Source organism: Thamnophis sirtalis, unplaced genomic scaffold (assembly GCF_051295495.1).
Source record: "Thamnophis sirtalis isolate CommonGarterSnake01/CBP01778 unplaced genomic scaffold, rThaSir2_p1.2 scaffold_5, whole genome shotgun sequence".
Classification (NCBI taxonomy): Eukaryota; Metazoa; Chordata; class Lepidosauria; order Squamata; family Natricidae; genus Thamnophis; species Thamnophis sirtalis.
The window spans coordinates 90,139,870-90,153,586 of NW_028261385.1; the positions used below are offsets into that span (position 1 = coordinate 90,139,870).

Consider the following 13,717-nt stretch of genomic DNA (forward strand, 5'->3'; position numbering starts at 1 on the left):
CAAAATCAATGGGGAAGCCAGATGTACTTCACAACTGTGTCACTAATTTAACAATTGGAATGATTCATTTAACAACTGTAACAACATAATAAAATGGGCCAAAATTCACTTAAGAAATGTCTCACTTAGCAACAAAAAATTAGGCTCTATTATTGCCATTATATTGAGGAGCAACATGGATAAGCATGGGGTAGGGGGCATATACAAATCTCTTCAGTGTGTCAAGTGAGGAACCTTCAACTGATCTTATGCCCAACAATCGTTGGTAAGAAATTTAGTCAAGCATTGTCTGGAAGGCCATGGTGTTTTCTCCCTCTGCGCAACATGTATACAAGTTTATCATATTTGCCAGAAGAGTAAAATCTACCACCCCCTATGTCCTTAATATATAGAACATATGGAAAAGGCTCAAGTCTCAATTATACTAGTTTGTAAGCCAGGAGTTCTTGGACACATAACCAAAAGAACTAAAATGCTCCAGTTTTGTATCAGCCAAAGAAAACAGCCTTGAATCCAGCACTCTTCCTGACAGATGTTAATGCCATGTAGACTTTAGGCTTCAAAGTGTGAGCTTCTTTTTCCATAGCTACTTTTCTTGTAAGCAGCCAACATGTAAAGTGGGGAGGGGGGGTGGAATAAGTGAGGAATGGAGGAGAAAGGAAGGGCAAATCATATTAGAGACAGACAATGGAGTCTTGTTCTCAAATGTAAATGAAATCCAGCTGCTTTACAGCTGTGCCCTTCAGTGATACCAGCCAAAATATCAGGCAAAATGCAAGTGACTGTCATCCATTTGAAGCCAATGCAATTTCAAGTAGCCCAATGGAATCATGGCCAATTTGGTCACTCAGATATTAAGAATTTCAGTTCCAAACACAAGACATCCAGAATGTCCACTGGAGAAAATAATTTGGCCTATGTGCTTCCTAGCGAAATGAAATTTTGTAAGCAATTTTTACATGCTAAATGTTTATTACAAATAACAGCAAATCATCAAATAACAAACACATGATGGAAGAAATCAGCACACAAGAAGAGGAGTGAAAAAGAGAAAGTCATTTATTAAGATACACTTGATCTCAACAATGAAGTTATGCTGATTTTTTTTGCCCTATAGCTCTACCATGCAAAAAGATTTCCTTCTTGAGATGGGAAAACATTTGCTCTATTCACATTTTAATACACACTTGCTTAATTTCACACCTTTGAACTCATGGGGAAAAAGCAACTGTTATTATTCCCACAATTCTTCCAACTCTGTGATTTAACCTGACCATAACATATGTCCACAACAGTGGCATTATTAAAGGAAAAGTAGCGACATTTAGAGAAAATAAATTAGTATTAAAAACATGGATACATTAGCCAAAATATATTCAGTGAATATATTTTCTCATGAACTTTTAAAAAAAATAAGGATGCAGACAAATAAAATTTTAAAATGAAGGGAAAACAGAAATGTTAGAGATTTTTCATCCATTTTCTCCCAAAATTTTCAGATTTGTAAGTTAATCTATTCAGTATCCTTTAATAAAATAATATTTTGTCAAAGCTGTAAGATGCATTCTGGCTGATTTCGGATTTAATATTAAAGTATAGATTACATGCCAGTGCCTCAAGCTTGTGGTTGCTGCAATTTCCTCAGGTGTCCAGATGGCTGGTTTAGGAATTCTGAGGATTGAAGTCCATAGGTCATAAAGGGGCCATAGTTGCCCACCCTTGCTCTAAACCCATCCTGTCAAACTGGCAGCCTGCAGGCCGGATATGTCATGCGCAGGCCACACCCACCCCGGCTCCAGAAAGGCAAAAACATCATGATATGTCACGATCCAGCCTGTGACGTGATCAAGTTTGACACCCGTGCTCTAAACTATATCCATGATTAACAACCTTAAATATTTTGTTTTAGATTTCAAATAATGGTGAACTCACATCAGAAGCAGACTTTCTAATAATAGCCTTCTCATGAGTCCCTGAAGGCTAGTCATGGTAGGGAAAACACCTAGCCAAAATTTGTGCATATAACATTAAACCACAATTTAGATTGTGTCTGAATGCAACCCATACCTAAACTGTTATTTCAGTTTTTATCTACTGCATGTATATGAAAGGGTGGCCGATTAAGAAAATATAGTATTGGCTGTAGATTAGAACATGCTTGTTATGGGCAAATAGAGTTTTTTTTAAAAAAGTAGCAGCCATTTACAAGAACTCTCACATCTCAAAGAATATTTCTTTGCCAAATCTTTAGCAAAGTAACAAGCACACCATAATCAAAGTCATTATTATACCAAATAAATTAAAATTCATCTAATCTGTCTTTATGTTCAGATTGGTAATAGATAAGAAATCCAGTGATCTTATTGAATGAACCTATGTACATAGCATATACAGTTGTTAAAAATAACTAATAGCTTTTACTAAATCTGCAATAGCCACAAAAACTTAAAATATTTCTCAGTGAATGCCTTTTATTGTCCAAGAAACAAATAAAGCTTACCCAGGCCAGCAAGAATAGTTGATTTTCTTTCAGAAGCAGGCTATTATGATACAGTATAAACATCAAAAGACAAAAACAAAACTTACTTTATTCTTAAATTATTCACAGACAATGTTTCTAACGTCTTTGAATAGTTTGTGAAATCTTTAACTGTGTCATCTCTGACAAACCTATTTCTCTAAGAAATAGTTGTTTGAACTGTCTTCTTTAGATATTAATACATATTAATTAGGAGAAGTGGAATTACTCAAAAATGCCAATAAAAGAATTCTTTTCGTGGTGATTGGGTGAATCATGTAAATTGTCTAATGGTGTGGTGGAGTTCTCCATCTGTCACTAGACTACAAAATCCAACCGCTCTTGCTTACTTGTTGGCTCATTCTAATGGGAATTAAAAGCCAAGAACATTTGGTGATCATATTTCTCAATACTGCTCAAAAATAAATGGCAGAGAGCCAGGGTGATAGTCTGAATAGACAAGGCAGTACAATCTAAGTTCCTGGGTAGCACTGCAAATCTTAAGGATGTTTCTGTATGCTCTCCAAAAGCTGTCCCCCCATTGTAATTTTAAAATTGTTAGAACATTATTAGATGCTTGATAAATAATATTTAATAGTTAATTTAGGTTGCACATTAATTTCAAATAAAATGTATTTTGTTTCCTGGCTTTTTCTACTAGGTTGAAGTGTGGCAGTAATAAATCACTAAAAAAGCAAATGTACAGTACCACTCATATTCTCCACTAAGGTTGCCTCTCCTGTAAACTACTAGTCTTAAACCAGGAGACTCTGCTTACAAGTATCCATGGAGTCTGTCTCCTTTGATCTATTCATGTTTCTTAACCTTGGCATATGAGGACAAAGATATGTGCACTTCAATTCCCAGAATTCTCCAGCTAGCCATGTTGGTTAGGCAATTTGGGGAGTTGAAGTTTACACATTGCCAAGGTTGAGGAAGGCTGGTCTATGGTAAATGGGAGATTAGAATATGGTGATTTTATACAGGTATCAGGAACAAAGTACCGGTAATGACTGCCATGTTTTTCCCAATTGGCAGTGACTTTGTTTTGAATTTCCTTCCTTATTTTCTGATCATGGAAATTAAAGCATAATGAATTGGATATTTTAGAAAGTCTAATTCCTATGACTGGCAGTAAAGGATACAAACTCCAATGTATAAGAAGACAAACGGCCAAATTGGGATGCCAGTTCATGGTGATCAAACTATATTTTAGTTACAAGGTCTAAATTGTTTCTTTCCTAAAACCAGAAAATCATGCAACTTACTTACACAGTAAAAAAAACAACAACCTGTAGATGCCCTTGTCTTGAAAATGTAGTATTTCATCCAGGAAATATAAATAACCCTTGTAATATGTACTGTAGCTGGAGTGATCTTGAGTAAAGGTATAAATATACCCAAAAATGTATAATTTACTTAGTCTACCCCCTGACATAAATTCTTCAATAGTTTTAATCACAGAAGAGCTCAGGCTACAATTTAAAACAACCAGCCACTCTATTTAAGTACCTGTGGTTTGATTTCAGAAGTAGATCACTCAAAGAACAAAACTATATGTAAACTAAGTTGACATTCAACCAAGAGGTTACAATATATGTTTTTATCAGTTGTTTTTACCTGGTTTCTAACTTGATTTTGATTACAGAACATTGCGTGGGTCATTTGAATTAGGATTGCACTATGAGCTTTTGAGGAAAAACATTATTTGTACAAAGATAAATTAGAATTAGAAGCGACATATCACATATGTGTTCTAATCAGAATGATTATTAGAAAAATTGCCATGAAACTGATTATTCCTACTTGTACTTTCCTCCCCAAGCTAAATTTAATCATTGAGAAGGGCAGTTAGAACTGGCAAAAGTGACTTTCCCTCCTATGAATATGCATATCTTAAAAATTGTCTCAGTTTAATTGAAAATCATAACAGAGATGACAGTCTCAAACTGAGGCAGGAGCCAACCAGAAATTGAGAGAGATTTTTTTTTGTCTTAGTATTTTGGCCTTCTCAGGCAAGAAATCGATATGAGGCCTCTCATAACAATAACAGTGTCCCACCTGTAGCCATATTTGTATTAAATAATCTGATCAGCTCTATCAAACAAATATATTTAAAATAAGGTGACCAGATTTTCAGATTGGTAAAGAGGGACACCTTTGACCGGGGGGGGGGGGGGGTTTGATTAAAAATTTTATACGGAGCAACAAAATTTTTCATATAACACAAAAATAGTATTGTAATATATTTTTTATTTCAACATAACTACAATTTACAAATATAAATTGTAACTGTTGCCAAACATCAAAATTTTGATCGCGTGACCATGGGGATGCTGCAACGGTCGCTAAGTGTGAAAATGGTCGCTAAGTGTGAAAAATGGTCATCAGTCACTTTTTTCAATGCCATTGTAACTTTGGTCACTAAGCCCATTATACCACCTTTCTTGCCACAGTTCTTAAGTGAATAACTGCAGCTGATAAGTTAGTAGCATAAGTGAATCTGGTTTCCCCATCTGACTTTGTCAAAAGGTGATTATGTGACCCCAGGACACTGAAACCATCATAAATACAAATCTGTTGCCAAACATCAAAATTTTGATCGTGTGACCATGAGGATTCTGCAACGGTCGCTAAGTGTAAAAATGATCGCTAAATGTGAAAAATGGTCATCAGTCACTTTTTTCAATGCCATTGTAACTTTGGTCACTAAGCCCATTATACCACCTTTCTTGCCACAGTTCTTAAGTGAATAACTGTAGCTGGTATTTTGTATTTTGGATAGAATCTTTTTTTAAATAGCCTAAGACAATTTAAAAAAAGAATCCACACAGAATAAATTGAAGTAAAACATTTCAAACTATTCTTTCTATGCACAATATATTTCAAAGTATTGTGCATAGAATTTTTTAAAATGGTTTCACTTCAATTTATTTTGGATAGAATCTTTTTTTAAATAGTCTAAGACAATTTAAAAAAAGAATCCACACAGAATAAATTTTTAAAAATCCTATATTTTTCAAAGAAACTTTGCCACCATTTTTTCCACACGAGCCGACCTCCAACCTCCGTGTCCCTCTCCTCCGGAAAATCCAGGAAGTAACACTCGCAGCTTCTCTAGCCAAGTATTTCTTGAAGCTCTATGGTACTTGGTCATTTTTTCTTATAAAATGAGGTAAAACGGGTGTGGGGGTGTGTGGGTCCGTTTTGTTGCTTTAACATTTTAATATCTTCAATGAAAGTACTGAGACAGAGAGAGGGATTAGACAGGGTGTCTTTTGTCTTGCCCCGGTTAGGATTTTTAAGCAAATCCACTGGGCTTTCAACATGAAGCCAAAAAATCGGGACTTTTTAAAAATGCCCCGGGACACGGGACAAATTGTTATAAATCGTGACTGTCGCGCTGAAATCGGGACATCTGGTCACCTTAATTTAAAAGCATGCAAAGACACTTGCCAAAAAGGCAAAGGATATTCACATTCCCTTCTTAGCCAACCTCAAAGGAAAGCTTTGACAGACTACATTAGCTGCTCCTTCAAAGCTCAAACACAAAAGGCCTTTTATTTATTTTAGACAAGGAAATTCTAAATTGTCACACGGCAAAAATAAACTTGTCTGTGACATGGGGGTCAGAAATTAAACATGAGAAACAGGAAATTGTTCAAAGTAATGGATCATACACTTCTAGATTTCCAGAGATCTAGAAACATCATCTGTGAACTAGTTAAAAAGGCACCCTTTTTCATTTTTGAAATGTCCTGGCCTCTGCTTTCAGGGAGAAGGAACAGAGATTCAATAGTTTGCCATGTAACCAGGCCAAAATGATCACAGGCACCAAATGGAAGTTCCAGAAAAAGAACCGTAAAGGGTAAGTCTTACAATATAGGTGTATTTCAGATATATTTTAACTTCAGTCCCAGGCCACCACAATAAAGCAAATATAGGTAGTCCTTGATTTACAACTGTTTGCTTAGAGATCATTTGAAATTATGAGTGACACCCCCCCAAAGGAACTTTAGGAAACAAGGGGTTTGCTTAATGACCACAGCAATCACCATTGCATTCACTTAATGACCACTGCAAGAAAGTTTATAAAATCAACCTTTTAAAATATATTGGGTCAATTCAAGGTGGCAAACATATCTAATTTTCTTGCCACCTATATTCCCCAAAATAATATTGTGAGGTTGTTTGGGCTCAGAGAAAGTGACTGGCCCAAAATCATGCATGGTTTTCATGCATAAAGCAGAACTAGAATTCAGTCTCCTGGTTTCTAGGCCAGCTTGTTAGCTACTACATTGAATTGTCTTTCATACTACAACTTTATATGTGATCAAATTAATAGCAGAACATCTAATTCTGGCACCTGTGTTTTTATTTTTCCCACACACTATTTTCCTCCTTTTATATCATTTCTTTTAGATTATAATTTAAAGAAAAGGATATTATTTTTATTTATCAATAGGTTTACCTGGGAGCCTTTACAAATGAAAATTAGAATATGAATGTTTGTATAAATGATCAGGAATATGGATGGAAACAAAAAGTTTCTATTTAACATAAATCACCTTAACCTGATTAATACACAAATTAGGATGAATTATTTTTCGGTTTCTTTAATCACACACGCAATGAGCAAATGTTTGTAAACAAAGCATAGAATAGTAAGCAATACCTTGGAAAAATGTGTTTATTAGAGAAATGTGTTTTATGAGATTTTTTAAAAATAATAAACTGATGCAAAAGTACAAAGAAACTTGTCCTGGAAAAACAAAACATTATTGAAAATGAAATAAAGTTCTTCATTTATAACTAGGAAACATTAATCATACTTTTTACCTGTGGGAAACCATTAATCTTTAATTTTTGCTCCAAATGAAATGTTTTTTCTAGTTTTACTGATATATTTTGCATTACAGTTACTGAGATAATTCATGCAGTTCATGAGGCATGATGAGTTGCAAACAAATCAGAGAGAGAGCACAGCAGCTGATTTATCCATGGCATAATACCATGGATAAATTAGTTCAACCCTCAAGACTCATTACTGAGGCTTTTTGGAACAGTACCATCAGTTAGCATGCTAGAAGATGCCAGTAGAGCCTTCCTGGCAATCCCTACTACCACCGTAATTCAACGAACTGGTGTATACTACAAATCAAGGAGAGAAACAACTTAGAACTAAGAAGAAATATCCTGACAATTACCATATTTTTCGTAGTATAAGATGCACCTTTTTCCCTAAAAAAAGAGGCTGAAAATCTGGGTGTCTTATACGCTGAATACAGCATTTTTGGCCTCCCCAAACCCCACCCCCTTCACCAAAATAGCTGTGCATAGCCTTTAGGAGGCTTTCAGAGTGTTTCTGGGTACTGGGGAGGGCAGAAATGAGTGAAAAACAGGCCACTTTTTGCTCACTTTTGTCTCCCCAACCCCCAGGAACATTCTACAAGCCTCCTAAAGGCTATCCATGCCCTTTTTTTGGAAAAAAAAATAGGCCCATTTTTGTGAAAAACGGGCTGTTTTTGGGAGATCTGCAGAGTGCAAAACCTTTTTTTTTTAATTTGCCTCTTCAAAATCTGGTGTGTCTTATACTCCGAAAAATACGGTAAACAGTGGAACAACTTGCCTCCAGAATTTGTAAATGCTCCAACACTGGAAATTTTTAAGATGTTAGATAACCATTTGTCTGAAGTGGTGTGGGGTTTCCTGTGCAGGGAGTTGGACTAGAAGACCTCCAAGATCCCTTCCAACTTTGTTATTCTATGATGAATTCTATGACACCAAGCGCAAAATAATACAGGACTGTCAGTAAAGACACACACACAAAATGAATCATTCCAGAAGGTGCTTTGCTATTTATCCCCAAAGGGAAACTCTAGAGCAGCATTTCTCAATCTTGGCAACTTCAACATGTGTCAACTTCAACTCCCGAAATTATCAGCCAATAGAATTCTGTTCTCCAGAAGGCTAGAGAATTCTGGAAATTCAAGTACACACATCTTAAAGATGCCAAAGTTGGGAAACACTGCTCTAGACCAAGAGCTTGGCAATTTTTAAGATGCTTGGATTCAGTTCCCAGAATTCCCCAGCCATAGTCCACTCACTTTAAAGCTGCAAATTTGAAAGACACAAGTTTAGAACAGTTCCTTCTAATTTACCAGATAAATATCTTGAATAAGGAAAGTTAAGCTCAGGAAGAATGTTCTATACAGGTAGTCCTCAACTTACAAGCATTCAAAGTTACAACAGCACTGAAAAAAGTGACTTATTACCAGTACTTGTGCTTATGATCATTGCACCATCCCCACAGTCACATGATCAAAATTTGAAAGCTTTGCAACTGGTGCCTATTTACAACAGTTGTCACATTCTGGGATCATGTGATTGCCATTTGCAACCTTCCCAGCAAACTTCCAAAAAGCAAAGTGAATGGGGGAGGGGGGGAATCTGATTCATCTAATAACTACACAATTTTCTTAACAACTCAAACGATTCGCTTAACAACCACAGCAAGAAAACTAGTAAAATGAGACAGGGCTCACTTAACAACCACCTTGTTTAACAATGGAAATTCTGGTCACAACTGTGATCGTAAGTCAAGGACTATCTGTAATCATCTTCCTGTTTTCCTCAGTGAAGAAAAGTGACATCACATGAACTGGTTTTAGTCAAGTAACTACAGCCTAAGTCTAAGTAATTATGGCCCAACTTTCCAAATATCAAATCAGAGTCAGATATGGCTTTGCAGGTCATTTGCAACCCTTTGAGTGGAGTCAGCAAGGACGTAGCAGATTATCGGTTATTAGTCCCAGCCAAAAGTTTGGCTGCAGCACTCAATGAAAACTAAGTTGATTGTTTTTGTTTGGGGGACACTTTGAGTCAATGTTGACTCTTGGCAACTTCCCTGCAGTTTTTTGGGCAAGATTTCCGAAGTGACTTGCCATTGCTTTCTTCCTAGGGTTGAGAGAGAGGGGTTAGCCCAAAGTCACTCAGCTGGTTTCATTCTTAAAGTGGGACTAGAATTCAAAGTCTCCTGGTTGTCAACCACTACACCAAATTGTCTCTCTATGTCTAAGTGAAAGATATGATGTTACAGCATTCTATGTATTTTATTTGATGGAGGGAAGAAGGTTTAAGAATTCTATTCTAGTTCTGCATTTCTTAGGCATAATGTATATGAAAATTTAAAAGTTCTTATCTACTCCAGAAATATAATAGGAAGACAACAGATTTTAGAATTTTAAGATTTTAGAAATTTAATTTTAAATAGTTTAAAAATGTTCTACTTCTCTTGATTCTGTCACAATGTTCTCATTGGTCAGATTGATTATAAATCTACTCAACTGAATAGTGTACAATTCTGTAGGGATTTTAGGTTCTTACTAAAGCAGGAATTATAGAGGGACAAGCCATACATGCAACGTCTATCTCAAATGAACAAATCACCACTGCAACATAGCAGGTGATTTCAAGAAGGCAATCTAGTCTTGTAAACTGCATATTCCAAGATTAACTGCACATTCAAATTAATAACAGCTCACCTCACACTCATTTCTATTCAACATCATTCTGGCCTTTAATAATTAAAATGTAAATTCTAAAGAAATGTGGGGAAAAACATCTCTCTACAGGTAGCCCTCAACTTACGATCATAATTGAGACCAGAGTTTCAGTTGCTAAGCAAGGCAGTTATTAAATGAGTCATGGCCAATTTTGCAACCTTTTTTTTTGTCACAACTGTAAGCAAATCATGCATACATTTTTAATTTGTTGAGACATGTGGTTGTTAAGTAAATTCGACTTCCCCCATTGACTTTCCTTGTCAGAAGCCAGCTAGGAAAGTCACAAATGGTGATCACATGACCCCGGGACATTGCAATAATTGGAAATACATGCTGGCTGCCAAGAGCCCAGATTTTGATCACATGGCTGTGGGGATGCTGTGATGGTTCTAGGTGCGAGGCCCAAATATCACTTTTTCAGTGCCATTGTAACTTTGAATGGTCATTAAATGAATGGTTGTAAATTGAGGACTAACTATTTTTGAGTCAATGCTACCCATTCATTCTTGAGTTGCTAAAAATATGTGTTAGCATGAATTGTGCTTTGTTTATTTATTTGTCAAAAACCAGTAAGAGTAAAATAGTCACTGAAATTATAGAAATAATAAAAGAAATCACATTTAGACAGCAAAACCAAATGTGAAGCGGAGAGCTGAATGCTAAAAAAAATCATTTTAATGTGTGCCAATTAGTGTACATTTAAAGTGACAATAAAGTTTGTATTGTATTGTATTGTATTATTTTCCATTCCACTCCACTCCACCTTAGCAGAAGATAAAGGGCATTATGATGTGTCAAGTGTGAAAGAGCCTGGAATAAGACAGTAAAGATATATAATGAGTGGATGAAAAAGCAAGACCCATTTGGTTGTAGAGAGTCAGTCTGGTGTGGTGCTGAAGGGATCAGAAACTGGGAGTCTTTGAGTTCCAGTTCTGCCTTAGGCACAGCTGGATAACTTGGGCCTCAGCCCTAGAAAGGAGATAGTGGCAAACCATGTGGGGGGAAAATACTTGCAATATACAGAAATCTGCTTATATAAAACCCATCCCAAGCATATCAGCCTTATAAAGTGGAGAGCAAAGCATCCATACTACTGACGGACAGCATGAGCTACCTTAAGAACAAGGGCAGAGGAGAAGAGCAGAAACACACCTCTTGGGCCTATTGCAATCAACTTAACAAATGTAAAACTTTCTCCAAAAATATTTTTAGACAAAGAGATCAAACAGGGTGGAGGTGGAGAAATCAGAATATAGAAGAACTCTAGATTCAAATCAGAGGGCAGTATCATATGCCTAATACATTCACTATCAGTTCTATTAATATCTAATATTCAAATCAGTTCTGCAGGAGCTGATTGAAATCTAAGTATGATCACAGATTTTAAATGTCAAATAAAACTTCCTGTATATTTTCATTAATTTATATTTATCTGAAGTTTCCCAGGGCAAATGAAAAATGCATGCAGAAGAACAAAGACTAGTCCAAAAATTCTTTTTGGTGTTTCTATTCCTTCTCCTTCCCTCTCCCTCCCATTAATTACATATTTGATAGAAAATCAAATATTTGGCTCACATTAAATATCTAACAAAACTGGCATTAATCAACTTCCAGTTTTTATGCCCAGGATTGTTTGAATAAAGGGTGTGGGTTATAAAGGAGTTTATATGATGAAAATATAGTATGTTCTCTCTCATTATTATCATCCTCTAAGTCCTTGTTGGTGATTATAACAAAGATTACAATGTTGGCTGGTCTACTGAATTCCTATTTATGGTATTCTCTCCCTCTCTCTCTCTCCCCCTCCCTCCCTCTGCCGCCCCCCCAGTGTGTGTAACAGTTGTGTAAGATGATATAGGGGTTCGAGGTTTGTCCTTGGAACTCTTACATATGCAGACATTCATTTTACCTATTTTTTTAATAGAAACTATTTAAACAAACAGGGAAAGAAAAGTCTCCTTTGAGTCATGTACAAGACAACTTTATGGTTTGTCTATACAGGCTTCTTGGCAACAATATACAAGTAGTATGCCACTGCCTACTTCCAGGATTATTTTTGACTTCCCAGTCCAATCCACAACCTCGGTATTTCCCAATAATTCCACATCAAAATAGTATCCTGGTCCAACTCTGCTTAATTTCCAAAAGCCAGATAAGGACTTCAGGTGCTTCAAGTTACCATTCAGAGTCAGAGGAAGTCAGTCAAGGCAGCAATAGCACATGCATACCTGAGAGAATTAACCGAACTCACCTCTGAATAAACAGCACTGCAAATCAATTACTAAAGGCTCACAAATTGTATGTAAGCTGCTGAGTTTTTAGCATTGGCACTGCAAACGGATCACCAACATTATGTACAGCATACTTGACTTCATCTCAATTCACAAAGCAACAGCCAACTGTTACTATCTGTAGCAAATCACTGCAGATTGTGAGTGCATCTGTCCTTAGAAGAGAATGCATTCTTTATGCTTCTATTTAGTTCTGATGCAAGTACCGATCTAAATTTTGTGAACTAATATTTTGTACATAAATGGCTGTATCTATATCTATCTACCTACCTACCTACCTACCTACCTACCTACCTACCTACCTATCTATCTATCTATCTATCATCCACCCACCCACCCATCCATCCATCCATCCATCCATCCATCCATCCATCCATCTCCTATTCACCTCAATCATATGCAAACCCACTATAACTGATGCACGGCCAAAGGCAGACCATTTGCTCTTCACAAAGCAGTGAAGCCAATGCAAAAAAACGAAAGGGCAAACTCAGCACAACTTCACCAGGGGGCATTTTACAACGGTGGTGGGTGGGAAGGGGGATGAGGTGAGGTGGGGGAAAGCCCATCCGTCCAGCTCTTGTGAGGGAATGCGGAGCAAGCCTTTTAAGGCTCTGGATTTCCCCACGTTCAGACATAAGAACCGAGAGAGAAAAATAATAATAAAAACCTAACAAGCCGAAGCAGACTTACGGCAATCGCTTGCAGCCTTTCCTTGTGCAATTCAGCCTCCGCCATCCTTGGGCGCGCGGAGGATGCAGCAAACCGCAGAAGAGACCCGGCGAGCAATAAGGGAATCGCGCTTTCGAGTTACTGAATGCCGCCGAGTGGAAAAAGTCAAGCCGGGTGGATTCTGGTCGGGGGAAGGAAAAAAAACCAAAAAAAAAAACAAAAAAAAACCAGCCACAGCTCGGGAAGTCAGCGCATTTCAAACCGGCCTGGTGCCCGCCTGCTTCCCAGCTGCAGGTCTGCTGTTAGCTACATTTCATCGCTGCGTCTGGGCACCGCCGCTGCTGTCACACTACAGCACTGCCATCCCAACGCAGCGCGGTCCAGGACTGCAATCTTTTTTTTAAAATATATAAATATATATATGTATATTCCCACCCCCTTTTCTCTCTTCTCCGCCTTGACGTTTCACAGCGCTCGCTCCTCCTCTGGAGCGCTCTCGCTTACACCAAGGAGGTTGAACGTCGGCGGCGTCTGTAGTAATCAAAACTGCCCAAGAAGAGGCGGGCGCGGGGAAGAGGTGCGGCGACGGCGCAGCCCGACGCGGGGAGCCGAGAAGAGGGTATTTCCCCCGCCTCGCGGCCGTGGTGCTGCTCTCTGCGCGGGGCTCTCCC

The 13,717-nt window shown here is 37.4% G+C and overlaps 1 protein-coding gene across 5 annotated transcripts in view; it reads right to left on the bottom strand.

Annotated features, from left to right (window-relative positions):
* PALM2AKAP2 (PALM2 and AKAP2 fusion) overlaps positions 1 to 13,436 on the bottom strand; it is a 323,435-nt gene extending 309,999 nt beyond the window's left edge. For 2 of the 5 annotated variants that reach the window (XM_087716187.1, XM_087716185.1), the window contains exon 1: positions 13,068 to 13,426. In XM_087716187.1, coding sequence (XP_087572313.1) covers positions 13,068 to 13,112 — 45 coding nt within the window. In that variant the 5' untranslated portion in view covers positions 13,113 to 13,426. Of the gene's footprint in view, positions 1 to 13,067 lie in introns of all 5 variants that reach the window. The other 3 variants (XM_087716190.1, XM_087716186.1, XM_087716189.1) reach the window with 3 other exon arrangements.
* Positions 13,437 to 13,717: the final 281 nt, after the last annotated feature.